We start from the raw sequence: 24,005 nt of genomic DNA on the forward strand, positions 1-24,005 counted from the left end.
GACATCATAATGTTCACTTACGTGTAAAGTGCTTGTGAAGATTTCTAAGTGGTACAAAAAGAGAGATCATTCATTTTAACAAGCGCTTCCTCCATCTATTTTTTATAAAAAATAGTTGACCAAATTACGGAGATTAAAAAGATAGATAAAACTGGTTAAATATAATAAATCAGTAAAAATTGTAAATTGTTTCTCAAAATATCCTTATTTACGGTTTGAGACCGTGAGAGAATATAAGGGAGAGAACAAAAAAATTACTAAAATACAGAGAAGGATACTTTGAAATATGAGATAATAAATATATTGAATATTAAAATGAGTAATTAACGAGAGTATAATAAGAAACTAATCAAGAACATTGAGATATCTTGCAATGTTTTTAGTAAAAGGGACAAGATAAAAATAATATTTGTTTCTCATGAAAGGGGATGAAGGGAGTATCCGTTAATTTTTAGATTATAAACAGACACGAGGCTTACCATTAGAAAGTAATGTACATTTGTTTAATAAACACCGATGACTCCTTTTTTGCACCCTTTATATTACTTCTTTTGTTCAATTTATAAAACACTTTTAATATATTTCATATAAAATTTTTAAACTACACTAACTCTTCATTAAAATATAACAACTTCTTAAATTTATCCATATTTGATATATACATCTTTTAAACAAGTATCTATTCATATTAAAAATTTAATAAAGTGACTTATAAATAAGATTAAGAAAAATCTTCTCTCTTTATCTTATAAATAGGATGAAAGGAGCATATTGAAAATCATAACATAGAGCTAGGTGCTCATTATGTAATTAAGGATTCATCATATTTGCATCTCTTTGTTTTCTTAACATAGGAGTAGTCATAATTTTTTTTATCATATATTTTAATATTTATTATTATATTTTTAAACTTTTGATTTTCATATCTATAATTATCTTAATTTAGTAAATTCTTAAAATAGAAATAATTATTTATAATAAATTTTAACTCCCAAAAAATTTTGTTCGTTGTATCCTAATTATTACTCTTCTTTATAGGGCAAAGACAATATATTTTTTGCTCCTATTTATAGGACATTGTATGGATATACAATTTTACCCCTTATTTATTAGTCCCTCCGTTCCTTATTATAAGAGACAAATAACCAAATTACATTGATAAAAAAAAACAATTAAAATTAGTTGAGGATAATTAATGTGTAAAAAGTATAATTTTTTTCAACAATGCCCCCATTAATAAGGAGAGAGAGTATGAGAGAGAACAATTAAATTATTAAAAGAAAGAGAAGTGGGAGGGAGAGAGAGTATGAGTTGGAGACAAAATAAATAGGGGTAAAATAGGAAATCAATACAAAAAAATAGAGACAAATTTTAAGTGTCTCTTATATATGGGAACATGTCATAAGCATCAAATGTCTCTTATAATAAGGAACGGAGGGAGTATTGTGTTAACTTTGTTTATATGAGGTATAATGTATACTAAATAGGGATAAATTAGAAAGTCATTAATTTTAAATGAGAGTTAATGAAGTTTAATGTTTTCCTTGGTCTGTGTGAAATGTGCTAGAAGTGCCTTATAAATAGGACTAGAAAAGTACTCTTGTGGTCTTATTTATAGGGCTGAGGGAAAATGTTTTTTTATCCTATTTAAAGTTATTTCATTAAATTTTTAGCGTAAATGTACTATTTTGTTATTTATTTATTATAATATAGGTAGTTATCATTTTTAAAATATGTATATATTAAATATGGATAAGGTTAAAAATATTATATTTTAATAAAAAATTAATACATTTTAAGATTTTTTTATCTGTATAAAATATATTAAAATGGCTTGTCAACAAGACTAGAGGAATAACTTAACCAATTTTCCTTGGCGGCTGAAAGCGGGCATCAGTTACTTTTTTTCCTTTCTCTTGAACATTTTAAAATGGCTTCGACCTGTCAATAGGGTATGTGTCTCGTACAACGAATCAACGATTCTCGAAATGCGTTCATCATATCTTTTGAAATATTCAAAAGCCACTTTTTAACTCTGGTCATACATAATGTATTGACTTGGGATCCTTGTAAATGGTTTGCTCTTTTAATATTCACTTTTTTTTTTTTGACCAAGGCTCTTTTAATATTCACTTTAATGCTAGCGTAATTAGTTTTTTTTTTTATATAAGAAAGTCAGTAAAAGTCTCAATTTGAAAATAGTATTGATCAAAATGACTTAATTTTGAATACTAATATTTCCTAAGTGTGAAATCTTATAAAGTACCCTTCCCTGTATCCCATTCCATCCCAAACACATTTTATTTTGCTAAATCATAGATATCCTCCTATTAGAGATAATCTTATTGGAGGTAATCCTATTCAAGACGTTATCGAGTACTAAATATGGGCACATCTCCTAACAGAGATTCAAACATTAGTTCATCACGTTGTGAGGGATTAGCATGTTCCACTAGACCCATCTCTTATTGGTCATCCCAAACACATTTTTTCTAATATCGTATTTATCCTGTCCTAATATGGCTGGGGTTGGATGGTCAGAATCGAACAATTTGAACATCCGTACTATCTTTATATAAAGACATATCATATTATGTCATCAAAAAATATAAATATCATATTGTTCTGGCTCATAAAATTTTTAAATAGAGAGTTTTGGCTGGTAAAAAAAAAAACAGAGAGTGTTGTAAACATTATGTTGTGTGGATGTTCATAACTCTTTAGCCCCTTGGGATTCCTTCTCATGGTTAATGGCATTATACCTTATAACTCCTAAATTGAAGGGTTTCAAGTATTGATTTCCTATAACCTCCAATTGTACAATTATGTTGCTTAATTCCTTTCTTTATGTACTTGTAACTCTTTAGGTTAGTCTTCAATATTGGGGTCCTATAAATAGAAGATGATGTACACATATTTGAGACAATGAAGTGAATGAGAACTCCTCCTTAATTTCTCCTCCAATTTCCTCTTATTTTCTCCATCTCCCTCATTTCAATCTTTGTACTTTTCTCATTTTTCATAACACGTTATCAGCACGAGTTTGCTATGAAGATTTGAGGTATGAGCCCTTTGTAAATTAATATACTCTTATAGTATATGATAATACTTTCTACTAATTTCTCCTTACCCAATTATTCTTTTTATCTTATTATCACGTTTAATTTTAATTTTCTATATATTTGCTATATATTATGTTGTTCTTTTATGTTATTTATTAATTTATTCTTTTTATACATTTTAATTCTATTATCTCCCCATTATGATATTGTGTTGTTTATTTTATTTATTTTTCCATACTTCTTGTTCTATTGTTTGTTTATATATATCTGTTTGGTTTATGTTATGTCGTAGTATTATATATATATATATGATTATATAATGTTATTTATATTTGATTATGAATTTTAATTTATTTAGTTTATTTCATTACGATATTATTTAATTTCATTTTATTAAATGGCTAGAAGCCATATGTGATTAGATGACCAGAAGTCATATCACTTTTGCAATTGTTTTTTGTGAAAGAACACTATGGATGCTTTTAAATGGAATGATAAGAAAAATCTACGGCACTTTGATGATTTGATAATGACAAATATCAAACCCTTGAAAGCTACATGGTGACAAGTATTGAAGCCCTGAAGGCTACATTGTGACAAGTATCAAAGCCTTGAAGGCTAATAGTTCAAATATCAAATGGCATAAAAGAGCTTTATTTGAAAGATTTTTACTATAGTCCTGAAGACTAATATTTGAATAAATTGATTATGTGTTGCTGAAAGTAAAGAACATGTCTATAAGAGTGATAAAGAGCATGCCCACATTGTACCGTTGGAATTAATAATTAAAGGGCAATAATATTTGGTTTTAGCTATTAAACCATAATTGAGGAGATATTGATACCTCTATAGTAAAAAGCAATTATGAGTAAATATCATAATATGACCAGAAGTCATATAGACAAATATATGTACCAATCTATTGCAAGTAAATGTTAAAATTGGTTATGAAATCAAAAGATTAAGAGATATTATGAAAAGTATAAAAATGTAGTTATAATGCCCAAGATAATGTCTTATAGAGAAATATGTTCAAATTAGTCAAAGTTGAAAAATATAATCATTAGCCTAGAAGGCTATATCCAGAAGGTTATATAATATTATTTTAAATTTCTTGTGATTGATTGGTAGAAATATATTATTCTAAGTATTTGATATTAAGATATTGATAAACATTAAAAGTAGTTATTGGTCACTTTGAAATGTTAATTTATTGTGCCAATTTACTTGCATATTTATGAATATGAATTGTGAATATAATTTATTTTCATATCAATAGAATAGCCAAAAAAAAAAGGTCATATTATGATATTGGTACTTTATTGTGATATTTGTGCGCAAATTAAAGAGATGATATATTGTTCATATTTTGTTTATTTATATGCTATTTGTATGATCTTAGTTTGAATGATTTATTGTGATTTATTGACAATAAATTTTATTGTGAGCATTTGAAATTGTTTTGAGTTTAACTAAACAAGAAATTAGTTGAGAAAGAATAGTTAAGTATTCATACAATGTGTAAGTAATTTTTCAAAAATATATTTTGAGTATTACAAATTAAATAAATAATATATATTAATGTTAAAAGTTTTGACAATAAGTTCAATTTACACTTTATTCTCAGAAAGTTTATTTTAAAAGATATTCTATATTTGTGTTCTTTTTAATTATATGAGTTTGCTTATGAGAATAAATTAAGCATGTGCAAATGATAATTATAATTTAAAAAATTATGATTATTGGATTAATTCAAACATTATTTAATTCTTTAAGTTCATACATTTTGAAAAAGTATAAAAGAAAATTGTATATTTACAATTAAATTAGTTTTTACTGTGACATTTGAGAGAAAAAATCATATATTTATGTCACATTTGAATTGAAAAAATGGAAATTTATTTAACTTTATGAGAAAATTATTATAAATAGTTGATATTAATTTCGATTGGTTGGACAAAATCATCTTTGCAGTATGTGTAAATTCTATATATATTACAAGTTAAAATTATGATACTTATAACTATTTATTATTATGTATTACGATATTATTAAGATGAATTTGTCTCCTTATTCTTCTCAAATTACTAAGTTCCTGAAGAATTATGTGTAAAAATATTAATATAGTTCCTAAAGAACTAATACATATTTTTCTTTATGGGCAGATAAAGAATTAATGGTAAAAAAAAATGATCCATTGATCTATATTAGAACTTCAGTTTCGAAAGAGTATGAAAAGTAATAGCCTAATCGAATTAAAATCCATAATTATATATGAACTAGGAAGTACTTGGACTTCCAAGTGATAGAGGTTATTAGCCTATTATATGCTAGTTACTGTTTTTGAAATACATGAATAAGGAAAACATGTTTTTATGACTCACACTTGAAGGGGAGACCGTTGAAATACAAGTGTGAGTTGATGTTGGATAGAGTTTTACTTGAAACTTGTTACATTAAACCAGAAGTTTACTCGCCTAATTAATGTATAGTTGGGGTGGCTTGTCTGATTATCATAAATAATATATATGATGTAACAAATTATTGATGATTCTGTATCGACATTCATTGAAGAACTAGAAGATTCTTCATGAATAGCCAACATATTATATGATTCAAGAATTCATATGCTGCTTATTCTCAATAAAAATTGATTACATTGATATCACTAGTTATGATGTAAAATGGATCTCTACATTTCTGGAAATATATCAAATTCAGATATATGGGCCCATACCAATAGCATGTAAACCATACAAGTATTTAATAAATTTGATAGATGCATCTATAAGATGGTTACATGTATTATTATTAATTTGCAACCTGAAATTTGCAAAATTATTTGAGTAATCATAATGTTGAGTGCACAAGTTCCAGACTATGAGATTCAGAAAATTTCTATTGAAAAAGATTGTGAATTTATATCCCAGAATTTCAGTGATCAACATGCATTTGTTAGAAAAATAATTGAAAAGTCTACTTAACAGAATGATCTGGCAGAATTATTAGCCTCCATGAATGGCTAGATCAATACTTTTGAGAACAAGATCTTCATCTCAAGGTTGGCTTGTTTAGTTTGATATGTTGCAACATTTATGCAAATCAAGCCAGCCAATAAAATTCTCCTAATGAAATTGGCTTTTGGTTAGGAGCCAAATACTTTCCATCTTAAAAGTTTAAATGTGCAATGCTTATGTCTATTGATCCACCACAATATACATATAGATGGATATAAAAAATTGGAATGAATGTTGGGTAAGAATCTCCTTCTTTTTGTTTGTATCTAAAAGAAACAAAAGAGATGTTTCTAAAAGAAGCAAATGAATTGAGGAGACTCATACTACATGCTTAATTGATTATCATTCGACAAAATTTTCCCAACATGAGGGGGAGAAATTGAGTAGCTGGAAAAGATAACATATAGAATGCATTATTATTATCAAGTATAGATCCTCAGATATATCATAGTATGAACTAGAAGTTCATCAAAGAATGCATCCATGAGATATTACAAAATATGTGCCACATGCTATTATTGACCTAAGTGAGTATTACTAAATCTCATATTCCAGCTGAAAATGCTCCAATTAGTATAAATAAAAGTGAGACATGCCTGAAGCATGAGAGAATAATCGGTTCCAATATAATTATATTGAACAAAAAGGAGCATGAAATTTAAAAGTTATATTAAGGAGGCATGTGCTCTAGAAGAGTACTAAGACATGACTAGTTGAAAAAAAAAAAGCCCCAGAAGAGGTTCAGGTACCTGAAAAGTAATGAAGAGATCTCAATAAGTTATGTCACAAGAGGAAAAATGGAACCAAAAAGATAAAGTTGTTGACAACATTTTTTATAATAATATCAGGTGATTTTAAAGAGGATCTTATATGAAAATAGAAATTTGGCCAAAAGCAAAAGGAAAAGAGAAAAGATGCAATGGAAACATAATTATTATTTTAATATGTGAAAATTATGGACCTGCAGTCTAAACACATCAAATACGAAGTTATTATGTGACATATGAATATTTTTGTGAAAATAAAGAATTTCACAAAGGTCCAGTAATTATGATTAGGCATAATATTTTGTGATGGATGCAATAATTTTTGCATATATTACTAGTTTGGCAGTATATGAAAAATGAAATATGCGTCTGTTAGATATCGTTATAGCCTATACATGTGGCTCATTAAATAATGAAGTTTACATGAGAATTCTTGAGGGATTTAAAATGCCAGAAGCATTTATAGAAGAAAATCATCCAATGCTTAAAATATTATGCTGAATAAGATAATCTGAGTATACATATCTGGCTTAGAAAAATGTATTAGAAAATAAATAATTTCGTATTTTACTTGAACCGTAGATCAAGTTATTGAATGCATCAATGATTGCAAAATGATTGATTTTGTTATGATATTGATAATTTTGTTTGCAAAATATATTCAACTAAATATATTAGAAGTCTCATATATTTATTCTATAATAATATTTATATATATTGTCAATATTATGGTAAAGATAAGTTTCTGCAGGTATGCATGTGAATAACGAAACTGAGATTGGATATGCAGTTCTATGAAACTATTACATGATATCATTCAAATTAAATTAATTATGTCGATACAAGATATATTATAGTATTTTTCAAAATAAACTTTCTTTGCAATTTTCTCAGTGCAAGTAAAGAATATATTGATAATTCCACATATCTAGAAGATATGTTAGAGGAATACATTTCAATATGATTTGATGATGACGTACTATGTATAGTTCAGCTAAAAAGAAGATATGCTTGAAAAAGCATTAGACAACTTGAGAAATTAGTATACTCTATTATGATAAAATGATAGAGAGTGATGCTGTTGACAGGGGGAGTAAAAGTGATGTTGTCATTAGGGGGAGTAAAGATCATGTTGTACTCTTTTCCTTAGCCAAGATTTTGTCCCACGGGGTTTTTCTGTTAAGGTTTTTTTTTACGAATCAGCTTTAATGTATATTGTGTACTCTTTTTCCTTCACTAGGATTTTGTCCCATTGGGTTTTTCCTAGTAAGGTTTTAATGAGGCATAATATTTGTTTATGAACATCCAAGGGGGAGTGTTGTAAACATTGTGTTGTGTGGATGTTCATAGCTCCTTAGTCCCTTGGGATTCTTTCTCATGGTTAATGGCATTATACCTTATAACTCCTAAATTGAAGGGTTTCAAGTATTGATTTCCTATAACCTCCAATTGTACAATTATGTTGCTTAATTCCTTTCTTTATGTACTTGTAACTCTTTAGGTTAGTATTTAATATTGGGGTCCTATAAATAGGAGATGATGTACACACATTTGAGACAATGAAGTGAATGAGAACTCCCCCTTAATTTCTCCTCCAATGTCCTCTTATTTTCTCCATCTCCCTCATTTCAATCTTTATACTTTTTGTCATTTTTCATAACAGGGAGAGAGTTTTTACTGAATTTTTTTAACGTTTTGTTTTAGACTAATTAAGTTTCGCACTACAAACAATGTGAGATATTATTATTGGTCAAAATGAAAATTCCATCAGTAACACGTGGGAGCTACTTTTCTCTGGACCTTTTTCACCTTCTCCGATACGAAACTGGTTTAAGAAGGCGTCCAAGAAGCCTCGACTTTTCAAAAACACCTCCACAAATTGACTTTGTTTATATTTATGTACTGTAATAAGTTATCTCACATCTGACTAAAATTATCTGACCATATCCTTTTATTTCTTTGCACATTGAGAACCAGAGTAAACAAAAGCAGGGCTAAACTCTGAGAGTAAACACAAACAAGAATGGTATATCATGGCACTGTAACCAAACAGTACCACATTCCTCGTTTCACCTTGGTCAGATGATACTAATTGTTATACTGCATATCTGTGTTACTGAAAATTCATCCATTTTAAGTATTGAACCAAACAGGCCTTAAGGTTCATTCACTTAACGGGTTACCTTTTCACAACAATCAGTGGCTGTTTCCATGAGGAGATTTTCCCTGTATCAAACGGAAACTTAATACGCATGTTATGAGTGATCAGATAATTTGTGTCTATATAAATATACATATATATATATAATGAGATATTGTATTTAGCTTATCGTATCGGTATGAGTTAGTTAATCTTGTTTTCATTTGTTTTCTCCATGTATTCTTACTGAGCTTATAGCCCCCTTCCTCACCAAGAGGTTAGAAAAATAATAATAATAACAAACCACTAAGCTTCTTTTAACTTTCTTTCTCAGCTACTATCAGGCTATGCAAATCTCATGATTCCCTCCATTGTTTATGCAATAAAAGAGACCATAAGTTAAGTCTTGGCATTCATTCGCCCAACAGAGTTAGTTTTTCAGAATTCTCATTTTTCTCATGTCAAATTACAGAACTTGGCGGCTTAAGGCCAAAGTGCTATATTTTGTTCTATATACTTCTTTTTCATGATCTCCCATCAATATGCTTAGTCCTCTCAGTTAATTAGCTCTCTACTGGCAATTTGCCAGAACTACAGATGAAATGTGAAACCAAAAAAAAAAAGAATCTCAATTCTCATTTCCAGCAGAAAAGACTACATAAAAGATTATAAATAAAAACAGAGTTCATCTCAATTTAGTGTGTGTGCAGAATGGGGTCTGCTGGAGAAATGCTTGATTGTGATGAGTCAGTGAAAAAGCCATCACTTAAAGGTAAGGTACGATTGATCCTCGAAGCACTAGCACTTGATGAAGAGTTTGAAAATATAAAGTCACTGATTCCAACAGAATCATTTGGAAGAGCAGGCTTCTGGGATGGCAGATTGGGTAAAGCAGCTTCAAAATTAAGCACCTGAACTACTTGTCTCATAGGAGGCCTTTGAATATGATCCGGATGAGCACACCATAATCCCACCATCATCAACCTCTGCATTTCCTGCTCACTGAAGTCTCCACACAATCTCTGATCAGCTGCTTCAAGAACACTTTCTCCGCTATGGAGTTCCCAAACCCAGTCCACAAGTAAAACCCGTTCTTCATTGGCACTAAATTGGATTGCTTTTCTCCCGCAAGCAATTTCCAAAGCGACGACTCCAAAACCATACACATCAGTCTCTCTACTGGCCTTTCCTTTGGAGATGTATTCGGGAGCCATATATCCGAAGGTTCCTGCTAGATCTGTTGTTTTATACCCTTTTGCATGGTCCACCAGTCTAGCCAACCCAAAATCTCCGAGTTTTGCGTTGAATTTTGGATCTAACATAACATTGCTTGCTTTTATGTCCCTATGAACCACACATTGTTCACACTCTTCATGGAGGTAATATAATGCTAAGGCCAGGCCTTGAGCTATGTTGTATCTTTGTTCCCATGTCAAGAGACTTTTGCCTTTGAAGAGATGAGAATCTAAGCTTCCGTTTTGCATGAACTCGTAAACCAGCATTAAGTCATTGTGCTCATGGCACCAACCGATCAGTCGAACCAGATTCTTATGCCTCAGTTGGCTGATGATCTTGACCTCTGATGCATACTCCTTCACCCCTTGCTTAGATCCTTGTGATATCCTTTTAATAGCAGCATAGCTATTCAATTCTTCTATGAACCCTTTGTAAACCCCACCAAATCCTCCCTCTCCAAGCTTATTCTCTTGTGTAAAGTTGTCTGTTGCTTTGACAAGCTGATTATATGGAAACTTATTCGGCCCTATCATTCTCTGAAACTCATCTTCCATGCTTATTAGCTCAAAGCCAAAAGCACCAATTCTTCTTCCTCTTCGTCTTCTCCAAATCATAAAGAAAAATAACCCCATTCCACAAATTAAAACACCTCCTCCTATGCTCAATGCTTTTATAAGTCCTATCTTGCTCTGATTGTTCTGATCTTCCATGTCTAAACATGTACTGAAGGACCAAGAGCAAAGAGTATGGATCTCATCACGGAAATAACCTGTTCCAGAAGAGAATCCAAACTCAACCCACTCTGGAAGAACAAAAGCCAAATTGACAATATGAAAGAAATTCTGTTCAATTCTGGAGCCGTTCTCATATCCAATAAAACTAACACTCAAATTGAAAGAACCTGAATCGTACTTAATCACGGCATCATATTTTCTTCCATCCTTGACAGTGAACCACTTTTTAGTGTAAGTTCGGTTCAGAGAATTAATATCAATCCCCACATGATCATAAGGAGGATCCAAATCAGGATTTGGGAAGGTGTCAAACTCCACAGCCACAAAAGGATGCTGCTTTCTGTAATTTGGATCTTTCAATTGCAGACGACTCACGAGGCCAATTCCGGCTCCATCTCTAGGATCAGGAAGGGGAAAGCCTGGTGCGGCAAGGAAGAAGGTTATGCCATCTCCAAGATTGGTGGTCTTGCCTTGTGTATTGATGATGAAGGAGAAATGGGAAGAAAAATCTGTGACTTTTCCGGTCATCTCATCCCAAAGATGGAGATTTTCGCCGTAGGTGACTCTCCCAACGCTGTTTTGCTCTAACTCAGTGAGGTTCAGGCATCCATTTTCACAGTGAACACCTCCTTCAAGTTTTAATGTTGGATCATCCTTCTTGAATTGCTCGTAGTTGAAGGAAAGTGAAGAAACAGAAGGGTATGTGAGAAAGAATAACAGTATTATGGTGGTAATGAGTTCCAAACAAGGAAGATAATTGGGAGGAGGATTGTTAATGTATTGGCTAGCTGCCATGGTTCAGGAGGCTAATAGTGCTCTTTTGTTTTCCCCACTCTCTTCAAATGGCTTGGAAATGGGAAGAGTCGCAGAAGATAATTTGAGATTGAATTTTATATCAGGGAAGTGACCAGGTGGGTGCATGAAAGAGAATTTGAGTGTGCATCTTACGTGTTATATTGGAAGAGAAACAAAAATTCAATTGGTTGGAGCTTCAAAAACGTATTTACGTTAATTGGATTAAAATGGAGGAGTTGCTTATATAAATTGCTCATATCTTTTTTTTAAAATAAATTTATTGAATTAACCCATTTTTTATTCCTTTCTTGATAAATTGCTCATATCTGCATGTGTTTAATATATTTTTTAGGGATAATTAATCTGTAAGTCCCTATAGTTTTAGCCGATTTTGAATCAAGTCCCTATAGTTTTATTTCTTTTTATTGGATCCTTATACTTTCATATCTTTTTAATTAGGTCCTTGTATTTATTTTTCTTTTTATGAAGTCCTTATAAGTTCACCTCATTTTTAATTAAGTCTCTGAATTTTTTACTCTTTATTTTATAAATTCTAATAATACTATTCTATAATCATAAAATAGTATATATTATTTAATATTAGTTTATAAACAATAATATTCTAAAAATAATGAATTATTATAATAATTTTATTTTTTGCCAGCAAGAAAATATTATTTGTTCTAAAAAATTTATCTGAATTAATTAATTATATTACTTATATTAATTTAACTTAATTATTAATATTTTATATTTCAATAATCTAATTAATTAAGTTTATATTTAACTAATAAATAAAAATTAAAACAACATGGACCTTATTAAGAATTTAGGGAAATTATAAGGACTTTATAAAAAGAAAAATAAATGCAAGGACCTAATTAAAAACATGTGAAAGAATAAGGGCCTAATAAAAAGAAAAAAAATTATAAGGACCTGATTCAAAATTGGTTGAAACTATAAGGACTTACAGATTAATTAACCCTATTTTTTATAAAGCCAATTAATATTTTTATAAATAATTTTGTAGTACTAGAAAAACTGGTTTAAAGAAATCAAATCAGCCATATAGATAGGATTGGAGAATACTGCCTCCCCTTACGCTGTGTTTGGCTCGATGGAGGGAAGGGGAGGGGAGGGATTTTAATCAAGGGAAGGGGAGGGGAGGAAAGGGGAGGGGAGCTACAAAGGGGAGGGGAGGGAGGGGGAAGGGAGGGGAGGGATTTTAATGATCTCCTGTTTGGATTGATTGGAGGGGAGGGGAGGGAGTAATTTTAATAATACCTTATTTTGTTCTAATAAAAAATTGACTATTTTAGCCTCATAAAATTTAAATGAATTTTCTCACTTTTTTTATTTTGTTAAGATATAACTATATATATAATATAATTCACCAATTTTGATTTACAAGACATAGTCACACACTGATAGAATATCAAGATAAAAAGTCACGAGTGATAGATTTCAATCAGAGAAAAGACCTTGAAAGTGAAAGAAAATACCAACAACCTCTTGGAATTAGAAGAAGAGAAAAAAAAGTTTACAAATGCTCACTAATTTTGGAGACAATTATCTTAATAACCTCTTGTTAGATGTTCAAAAAAACTCTCTTATGTAGAAATGTTTACGACTGATTAGAGGTTAACAAATCAAAAGGGTATATAAGGAATTGAAATATTATCTCTCATCTCCCCTCCAAAAAACCCCACTTTTGGAGGGGAGGCTAGAAGGGAAGGGGAGGGGAGAAGAATCCCTCCCCTCTTTAAAAAACATCTTAACCAAACGAGGGAAGGGGAGGGGCTCCCCTCCCCTCCTAAAAAATTACACCAGCCAAACAAGGGGAGGGGAGCAACTCCCCTCCCCTCCCCTCCAAAAATCCCGTACCAAACATAGCGTTATAGTATTCGCTAATCCCACATATATAGGTTTGTCTAATATCAAGTATCATACAATTATTCATATTAATTAAACACACTTTTATTATAGTTTTACACTTTTAATCTCAATTCTTATCTCTCATTTTTAATGTTTTACACTAAACGGGATCTTAAAGAGATACTCTTTCAATTATAAATATAAGACTTCTTTTATAACATAAATTACATTATAAAAAGAATTTTATATTTAGTAGGGAGGAATACTTTAGAGTGAGAAGACTGTGAAACCAAGACTCAAGTTTTGCTTTTCAGCCCCAAACTGCGGTCAAATATGAAGGTTTGACTACAATGTCCCGATTATTACTAGTATACCAAGCTACTATTAAATTGAGATGACTGGTTCAAAAAGTTAGCTATTACTTGGATTGAGTCATAGACTTAGTAGAGGTTATTAAAAGTGCATGTTTAATATATATGCCCCGCATATGCGTTTGTCATCTTTCTTTTCAGAAGAGGTTTTGAAGATGAACTTGGACGGAGAATACAAAGCGGCGGCCATGTATTTTGTACGTAGGATTGAATTTTATGGGAGGGGAGTAAGAACAAGGCTTTAAAATTATACTTGGTATGAGTAATATTTGGGCAAATGTTTATATTAATTTTATTTTATAATTAAATTATACGAAGACTTATATACTCATAAAATAAATTAAAATAGGAGTTTGTGAAATATTATATAAGATACTTTAGTAAAAATAATTTTCAATACTACTAATGATTTTCCAATACCATAAGAAGTGGTGGTATTGTGCAATATTTTTCCGATCCTTAATACAAGACCTATTTAACTAAGTTGATTATATTAAGAAAGTTAGGTAAGTTAGTTAATTATAAGAAATGTGACACATTTTTTTTAAAACACCATAATCATCTTTCTTAATATCTCATTTCCCTCTTTTACTTGATTATGGTTAAAGGAGTATCTATATGGGTAATTTAGAAAAAATTGATAAATATGATAATTGAGTCTTATATTTAAGATCAAAACCAACTCAACAATTAGGTCCAATGTTAAGGATTGAAGGAATATCAAATATCAATCATCCCAAAATTAGGAGTTAAGGGAAAATAATACGTGTCTTCGTTTTGCCCATTTTACCCCTAATCTCATGCAATCAAGTATGATTAATCATAAAGGCGGCACTTAAGCTCTCTTCAACATAACAAAATCCCCAGACAAGATGCAAAATTTCATGATAAAATAGGGATTTGTCAACTGGAGAGAGTCTTCCCTAGCTTTTATGAATGAAAATGGGTTCTCAGGAAAATTCTTTTCCGCCTGCCAAACAAGTCAAGCCAAATTCCATTAGCAGATTTTCCGCGTATCAAACGGAACCTTAATACGCAAACTATGAGTGATCAAATAATGTGTCTATATATATATAAATACTCCTTCGGTCCTTAATAAAAGACTCATTTAACTAATTTAATTAGATTAAGGAAGTTAGATAAGTTTGTTAATTATAAGAAAAATGACACATTTTTCCTAAAATATTATAATCATCTTTTTTAATACCCCCTCTCCTCCTTCTATTTGATTATGGTTAAGGGAGTATCCATAGAGGTAATTTAGAGAAAATTGATAAATATAATAGATGGGTCTTATATTTAGGATCAAAACTAACTCCATATTGGGTTCTATATTAAAGACCGGAGGAGTATATATTTACTTCCTTTTCTATCTGTTGCCTTTTTTTTTCCCCCTTTCTTTCTCTCATTTTTAAATGACTTCGACTTTGCAATAGGGTCAATGCGTCTCAAGCAACGATTCTCAAAATGCGTTCATCATATCCTTTGAAATATTCAAAAGCCATTTTTTCACTCTAGTTATACATAATGTATTGACTTGGGACCCTAAATGGTTTGCTTTTTTAGTATTCATTTTAAGGCTAACGTAATTAGTTTTGTTTTTGAAAGAAAGTCAGTAAAAAGTCTCAATTTGAAAATTTTATTGATCAAAATGACTTAATTTTGAATACCAATATTTTCAAAATATGAAATCTTATAAAGTACCATTTCCATGTCCCATTCCATGGTACTCGTTCGGTTCTAAGTATAAAATCCTTTTACATACTATAAAAAAAAAATCTTATATTTAGAACTGAAAGAATATATATATTTTGTGCAATCCTACATTTATCCTGTCCTGATATGGCCAGGTTTGGATTGCCAGAATAAAACAATTTGAACATCGATACTGTCGTTATATGAAGACATATCATATTGTGTCATCAAAAAATATAAATATCATATTGTCCTTGCCTATAAAATTTTAAAATAGTGAGTTTTTACTGAATTTTTAATGTTTTGTTTTAAACTAATTAAGTTTCGCACTACAAACAATGTGAGAAATTATTATTTTTCAAAATGAAAATTCCAACAGCAACAGGTGGGAACAAGCTCCTTTTCTCTAAACCTTTCTCACCTTCGCTGATACGGACCTGGTTAAGAAGGCGTCCAAGAAGCTTCGACTTTTCAAAAACACTTCTACAAATTGATTTTATTTATATTTATGTACTGTAGTAAGTTACTCCTCGACCTAATTGTTAAATTAATTTTGCTTATAAATATAAGAGCTATTTCTCATATTTATTAATTTTTCCTAAATTACTCTTATGGATACTCCCTCAACTATAATCAAATAAAAGAAGGAGAGAGGATATTAAGAAAGATCATTATAGTGTTTTAGAAAAAATATGTCATATTTTTTATAATTAACTAACTTACCTAACTTCTTTAACCTAATCAAATTAGTTAAATAGGTTTTATATTAAGGACCGGAGGAGTATCTTACAATCCGACTAAAATTATGTGACCATATTCTTTGATTTGTTTACACATTGAGAACCAGAGTAACCAAAAACAGGGCTAAATTTGGAGAGTTAACACAAAAACAAGAATATTATATCACCACATTCCTCAGATGATACTAATTGTTATACTGCATACCTGTGGTACTGAAAATACATCCATTTTAAGAATTGAACCAAACAGGCCTTAAGGTTCATTCACTTAACGGGTTACTTTTTCACAACAATCAGTGGCCGTTTCCATTGAGATGGAATGTTGGGGACAAAAAACAAAATTACAACTGAATTTTCATTTCAAGTTCAATATATTAAATGCAAAAAGCAATACAGCTCAGACTCCCAATTTAGCAGGTATGCAGAAGGGAAGCTGATGGTGAAATGACTTGAGATGATGTGCTTGATTGTGATGAGCCAGTGAAAAGGCCATCACTTACAGTTACAGGCAATGAGATATGGTTAATCCTAGAAGCATTACTAATTCCTGAGGAAGAAAATCTTGCAGATGTAAAGTCACTGACATTAACAGGTTTGTATGAAACTGCAGGCTTCTGTAACTGTAGATCAGGCAAAGAAGCTTCAAAATTAAGAACTTGAACCACTTGTCTTATTGTAGGCCTTTGAATATGATCTGGATGAGCACACCATAGTCCAGTCATTATTAATCTCAGCATTTCTTGCTCATTGAAGTCCCCACATAATCTTTGATCAGTTGCCTCAAGAACACTTTTTCTGCTATGCAGTTCCCAAACCCAGTCCACAAGTAAAACCTGTTCTTCATTGGCATTTTGTTCTATTGATTTTCTACCGCATGCTATTTCCAAAGCCACGAGTCCAAAACTGTAAACATCAGTCTCTCTACTTGCCTTTCCTTTAGCAGCATATTCAGGAGCCATGTATCCGAAAGTTCCTGCTAGGATGGTTGTTTTTGACCCTTTTCCGTGGTCCACAAGTCTGGCCAACCCGAAATCTCCAAGCTTTGCATTGAAGTTTGAGTCTAACATGACATTGCTGGCTTTTATATCCCTATGAACCACGCATTGTTCCCACTCTTCGTGCAAATATAGTAATGCTGAGGCTAGACCTTGAGCAATGTTATATCTTTGTCCCCATGCCAGGAGACTTTTGCCTTTGAAGAGATGAGAATCTAAGCTTCCATTTTGCATGAACTCATAAACTAGAATTAAATCATTGTACTCATGGCACCACCCAATTAGCCAAACCAGATTCTTATGCCTCAATTGACTGATAATCTTTACCTCTGATGCATACTCCTTAACCCCTTGTTTAGATCCTTGTGATATCTTCTTAATAGCAACATAGCTATTCAATTCTTCAACAAACCCTTTGTATACCCCACCAAATCCTCCCTCTCCAAGCTTATTTTCTTTTGCAAACTTGTATGTTGCTTTAACAAGTTGCTTGTATGGAAACTTCTTAGGCCCTGTGCTGTTCTGAAACTCAATCTCCATGCTTAGCTCAAAGTCAAAACCATCCATGCTTCTCCTTCTTTCTCTTCTTCTCCTTCTTCTTCTGATATTCCAAGTCATAAGACAAATAGTTAACCCTATTCCACAGATTAATAAAACACCTCCTCCTATGCTCAATCCTGCTATTAGTCCCTTCTTGCTCTTACTGTTCTGAGTATTATTCTCATTGTTCTGATCTTGCATGTCCAAACTTGAATTGAAGGACCAAGAGCAAAGTGTATGGATCTCAAAGTAATCCCCAGTTGCAGAAGAGAATCCAAACTCAACCCACTCTGGAAGAACATCAGTCAGATTCACAATTCCATTGTAACTCTGTTCAACCTTGGTGTTGTTATTCTGATAACCATCAAAACTCACAGTCAAATTGAATGAACTTGAATTGTAACTGATAACAGCATCATAAATTCTTCCATCTTTAACACTGAACCACGGTGTAGTATAAGCTGTGCTTATAGACTTAACATCAATCCCCACATGATCATATGGAGGATCCCAATCATTTTTCATGGTATCAAACTCCACAGCCACAAAAGGATTCAGGTCTGTATAGTTTTGATCTTTCAACTGATAACGACTCACAAGGCCGATCCCTGAGCCATCTCTGGGAACAGGAAGAGGAAAGTTTGGTGCTGCAAGGAAGAAGGTGATTCCATCTCCAAGATTGAAGGTTTTGTTTGGTGAATTGATGATGAAAGAGAAATGGGAAGAAAAATCTGTGACTTTTCCTGTTGTTTTGTCCCACAGATGGAGATTTTTGTAGTAAATGACTCTACCAAGACTGTCTCTTTCAAACCTTGTGAGCTGCAGAGATCCATTATCATGGTAAACATCTCCCTCCAATTTTAAGGTTGGATCATTCTGCTTGAACTGGTCGTAGCTGAAGGAAAGTGAAGAGAGAGTAGAAGGGCATGTAAGAAAGAATAATAGCGTTATGGGGGTAATGAATTGCAGAGAAGGAAGAAGAAGAAGAAGATGATGATGATGAGAATGAGGCTTGTTACAGTATTGGCTAGCTGCCATAGCTGAGGAGGCTGAGAAATTTTAAAATGGCGTGGAAGAGTAATATTGGAGGAGAATTTTAGGTTGAGTGGTTTATTAAGGAACGAGGCTTTCTGTTGCAACTCAAGGTCGTTCTGAGAAAAATTGGGACTTTTTGGGTGAAAAGTTTATCTTATTCTCTTTTGCATACACTTGTCAGAATACCAAAGGCAGGTAAATTTGACTTTGACACATAATTAACGTCACGATCAAGAAAATACCTCCGTGTTATCCCATGAAAAAGAAATAATTTTTTAAGCAAGCAACCTTTTTACGTGGAATTTCTTTGAGTCAAAATAATACAAAATTCTCATCTGAAGTGAAATTACATAATTTCTAATGAATTCGTTGGAATTATAAACAAACAGTTGGAAAAAAAACTTATATTATATAGTTAAGCAAATAGCCATTACATAGTACTAACACGACAATATTTCAACTAAATTCTGTTTCTGCTGGGCCTGAGCCAAACTTTGATGTACAGTACTTATGGTATTCTTCACCAGATATCGTTCAACCTCTTCAAATGTGACCATAGTATGCTGGGTTCTTCTGTGAAGATTCCCGATTCCATTTTGTCTGTAAAGTATTCAAAACTGTCCCCGATTTGTTGTATTTTTGTTCCTAAACGGCACAGATGTCTTGTTCAGTATTCCTTCCATTCTATAACTTTCCAGCCGAAAGAAAGATTTCTAACGTTATTTGATGTACTGATACAAAACCACCTGTTTGCTGATATAAATGTTCAGTCATTCAATACAATGAAACTTGTAGTGGAATACTTGATTGAGATTTTTCTATTCTGGAAAAAAGTTGATTAATGCTACACAAAATATTCAAGACAGATTAATTGGTTAACATTTCTGCACATTTGCATGGTTTGTGCTACTTTCAGTGGCTTCATTTATATTACACATTAATTGCAAGAGAATGTCTTCATAAGAATTAACTAGTTCTGCATTCAACAACATTCCAATAGAAGCACAGATATTGATAGCGTAAAGTTTCTCACTTTAGGAAGATGACTTATTCCTATGCCCAAAAAAAAAAAAGAAAAAAAGAAGATGACGTATTCCTGTGAAAGATTTCCCCCCACATAGAATCCCATTTTCTTAGTAGTACGGAGTTACTCGAATAAACTGATTCACCTATAGAGACTCTCTATAGGAAGACCTATTTTACTGTAGGAAACTTTATTCTGTCCAATGCTTCTTTCAAAATCATTGTCTCAGAAAAGATCTAAACATCTTTCTTGGCTCTTTTATTCAGCTTCAATCTCGTAACCCAAGATTAGGAGAGCCCACAAATTACTATATATATATATAATCCAATGATTAACTCTGTCTTGTTTCCTCTAGGATTAACTCTGTCTTGTTTCCTCTAGTTTTCTCCCAACAGACTTGAATCAAAAGACCATGCGCATAGTGTATGTATCTCCCAGAGAAGTCCTGTGGCTGAAGAGAAACCAAACTGAACCTGATCTGGCAGGATCTCTCTCAAATTAATCCCATGGGAATAATCTTGTTGAACTCTCATATCATCCTTATATCCAGTAAAGAACACATTTAACTGATACGAGCTGGAATTGTAGGTAATCTCAGCATCATACTTTCTGCCATCTTTAATACTGAACCATTCTGTTGTGTAGGGAGTCCACATTTTGTTTATATCAACACCAACATGATCATAAGGCGGATCATCATCATTTGGAAGGGTATCAAATTCCACTGCTACAAATGGATGCTCCAGTGTGTAATTTGGATCATCCATTACTTGTTTACGACCCACAAGGCCAATCCCAGACCCATCTGGTGGCACTGGAAGTGAGAAGTTGGGGTGTGCTAGGAAGAATGTGATTCCATCTCCTCGATGATTTATATCTGGTGAATCAATGATGAAGGTGAAACGGGTAGTGAAATCTGCAATTTTTCCTGTCTCCTTGTCCCAGAGTTGCAACAATTTGCTGTATGTTACTCTCCCAGCACTGTCTTTTCTATATCTGAGTCACATAGTCCAAGTGTTAGAGATTTGGCAAATTTAGGACTAAATTTGACAGTTTTTTTTTTTTTTTTTTTTTGAGTTTTGCTAAAACTAAATGAACATTTCTTTTGAATCAATACAGATGTCTTTGTCATATATATTGGGTTATACCGATTCCATCTTGATGGATTAGAGCCTAAACCCAATATAACTGGGGCACAAAGGAGAACAAGGAAAACCATGAATAGACTTGTGATATATAAACCATTAAAGAAGTCTCTTTTACACATACATGCTTGGGTGGCTGAGAATGGATGGAAAAACAGTTTTCTTCTCAAACTGGAAATTCTCTTCTCTTCCTCTCACGTGCATTTGCTGTGTGGCATAAACGAAGTCCGATTATGTGATTCCCTTTTGTTTGGCCAAATCAGATTACTGCATCAGATTCCAGGTAAGCCTGAATCATTCAATATATTTCCTTTTGATCCTAATTGAAATTATTCTAATGTCTCTTTTACTTTCAATTGGAGCTTGAATATTTGAAAAATAGAGGAGAAAGTTTTTTAACTCCTAAGTAAAAAATTAGGTGTAACCTACTCTGTTTTTTTTTTCAAATGGCTTGAAAATGTAGCAAAAGTTTGTGTAATTTCATTGAAATATTGGAGAAGCATGCGTAATTTATTACAGATTTATTCATATTTCATCATTTTTTTTTTATTAAACTTAATCGAAGTGATTACTGACATATTGATTGTTAGAATTCCATTCCTTTGTTCTTCCTCTGCTTTTTTTAATTAAAATGAAGTGAAATTTAAGAACAAAGTTGAGCCATAAAATCAGATCAGTGAGCAGTAGATCCTAAAAGAATATAACATCAAAGCACATTTAAACTATGTATGATTTAATCATGTATGAGATATATAAGAATATTTCATTAAAACCTTTCTGACATAAGAGTGACATAAGAGAGACAGAGAAAATATTTCACCATAATCTTGAAGATGATTTTTTTTTTTGGCCATCACTTCAAGATGAATAATTTACTCCTTTCTAACAATTTATTAATCTTTCACTACCCATCATTATCACCCTTTCCTAACTAATAACTACTTGAGAAGTGCTCTTTATTGGTCTTTCACTGACTCAAGTGACCTGATCTTTCACCAAATGTTCAAAAATTAGACTCACTGTATTATGAATCAATGACAAGAAATTAAACCAGGTAATCTCAGTACTAATACCAATCATATGTTACTAAATTCTAAACCAGAAATGATAAATTATTAAAAATTAAATAATAATAATACCTGGTGAGTTGGAGGACCTCATCTTGCTGATAAACATCTCCATCAAACGTCAAGTCCTCATAACTCGTCTCAAGAAACTGCTGATAGTCGAAGCGTATAGAGGAAGCAGCAGCAGGAATTATCAGAAGCAGGAATACTTTGGTTATGACTAAACCAGGAAGGATATGAGTTCTCTTCCTGTATTGAGACGCCTCCATGGTTAATATGAGACGTTGAGTTTGTGGATGGATCAACTTGCTTTATATGAAGTTCTTAATGATTGAGACGCACTGTTTTATGTTGGAATTTGGAAAGCAGTAATAGGAATTCTTTTCATCATTTTTTTTTATTTGATGAATTTGAAAAGTATTGATGAATGAGCTCAATCATTAAGCCTTTTTTCAACTCTCTGCTTTTGATTTCCACTCTTGTGCCTAATTTGGTCCCAGGTTGAGACAAAGGATGAAAGAGAATAAAGAAAAAGAGAGTCCAAAATATAGGTACTCTTATGTAGAAGTGGGAATCAAGGCCAGCCCAGCCTTTTTAAACCCTTTTATAATTTTTTTTGTTTTTTAAATTTTTTATATAATTCTAATGTTATTAATTTTTTACATTATTAATAATATTTCAAATATTTAGTTATTATTATCATTTTAAAATTAAATTTAATGTTAGACAATACTTTATCCAATTAAATTTTTAAAAAATGGGTTAATTTGGACTTTAGTAATGATTTGATTTATATTATATGCGTTGATATTTTTAAACTAGATATATTCTTTAATCAAAAAGAGTATTATTAACAAGACTTTTATTTAAAAAAAAAAAAAACTCCTCCGGCCCTTAATACAAGACCCATTTAATTAATTTGATTAGATTAAAAAAGTTAGTTAAGTTAGTTAATTATAAGAAATGTGACATGTTTTTTCTAAAATACCATAATTATTTTTCTTAATACTCCTTCTTCCTCTTTTACTTGATTATAGTTGAGGGAGTATTCATAGGGGTAATTTAGAGAAAATTGATAGATAAAAGAAATGAGTCTTATATTGAGGATTAAAACTAACTCAGTAATTGGGTCCTATATTAAGGACCGGAAGAGTAGAGTCGGGAAAATGGGCCGAGCCCATCGGGCCGGCCCGTTTAGACTCTGAAATTATGAGGGTCAGGCTTGATATTTTTCCCTCCAAATGGGGAATAAGCCCTATTAACAAATTGGTCATCTATTGCAACATTTCTGACAAGTCCTCTTCTAATTTTGAATGATGGCACCATTATAAATATGCAATTAATTACACTTAAAATTGAGTAGTTAACTGAGAATAGATGGAGTACAATAAGTAATTATTTTCTTAATTTAATACTCAATTCAACACTAAATGTAGAAATTACAAAACTATGTTCTTGAGGTAAATAAATTAGTTAAATTAGTTTTTTTTAAAAACAGTTTGTTAGTTTCTTTAAATACTCTTTTTAATTATCTATATTGAAACTAAACTACCTCTTGATATGAAATCCAATCTATATGTGTGTGTGTGCAATTAACAGGAATAATTTTTAAAAATTATAATTTCCAGAGATATTGTGACTTGAGGTGGCATCTATGATCTATAACTAGCTTTTATAGATAAGATCGATGAATTTTACCCATAACTTAATCCTATCTCATAGCGAAAAGAGATACGCACACATATACACACCCACCACATGCCCATA

General features: G+C 31.6%; 2 protein-coding genes across 3 annotated transcripts; both read right to left on the minus strand.

Moving 5' to 3' along the window:
* Positions 1–9,681: 9,681 nt before the first annotated feature.
* LOC114745222 (L-type lectin-domain containing receptor kinase IX.2-like) lies at positions 9,682–19,005 on the minus strand. The gene is made up of 2 exons (XM_028933373.1): positions 17,266–19,005; positions 9,682–11,613 (listed from the first exon to the last, which is right to left on the minus strand). Exons 1-2 carry the CDS (start codon positions 19,003–19,005, stop codon positions 9,682–9,684), a joined length of 3,672 nt encoding a protein of 1,223 aa, XP_028789206.1.
* An 868-nt stretch (positions 19,006–19,873) lies between these two features.
* On the minus strand, positions 19,874–22,667 carry LOC114745217 (lectin alpha chain). 2 transcript variants are annotated; one of them, XM_028933368.1, is made up of 4 exons: positions 22,311–22,383; positions 21,296–21,438; positions 20,402–21,022; positions 19,874–20,375 (listed from the first exon to the last, which is right to left on the minus strand). In XM_028933368.1, the coding sequence occupies exons 2-3, from the start codon at positions 21,373–21,375 to the stop codon at positions 20,404–20,406; spliced, it is 699 nt and encodes a 232-aa protein (XP_028789201.1). In that variant the 5' UTR covers positions 21,376–21,438; positions 22,311–22,383; the 3' UTR covers positions 19,874–20,375; positions 20,402–20,403. The 2 variants fall into 2 exon arrangements, with proteins under 2 accessions (XP_028789201.1, XP_028789200.1); XM_028933367.1 differs by lacking the exon at positions 21,296–21,438 and having other exon boundaries at positions 19,874–20,373; positions 20,401–21,022; positions 22,311–22,667.
* Positions 22,668–24,005: the final 1,338 nt, after the last annotated feature.

This window comes from Neltuma alba, unplaced genomic scaffold (genome assembly GCF_004799145.2).
Source record: "Neltuma alba isolate B1F8T4 unplaced genomic scaffold, ASM479914v2 tig00004560_pilon, whole genome shotgun sequence".
NCBI classification, from domain to species: Eukaryota; Viridiplantae; Streptophyta; class Magnoliopsida; order Fabales; family Fabaceae; genus Neltuma; species Neltuma alba.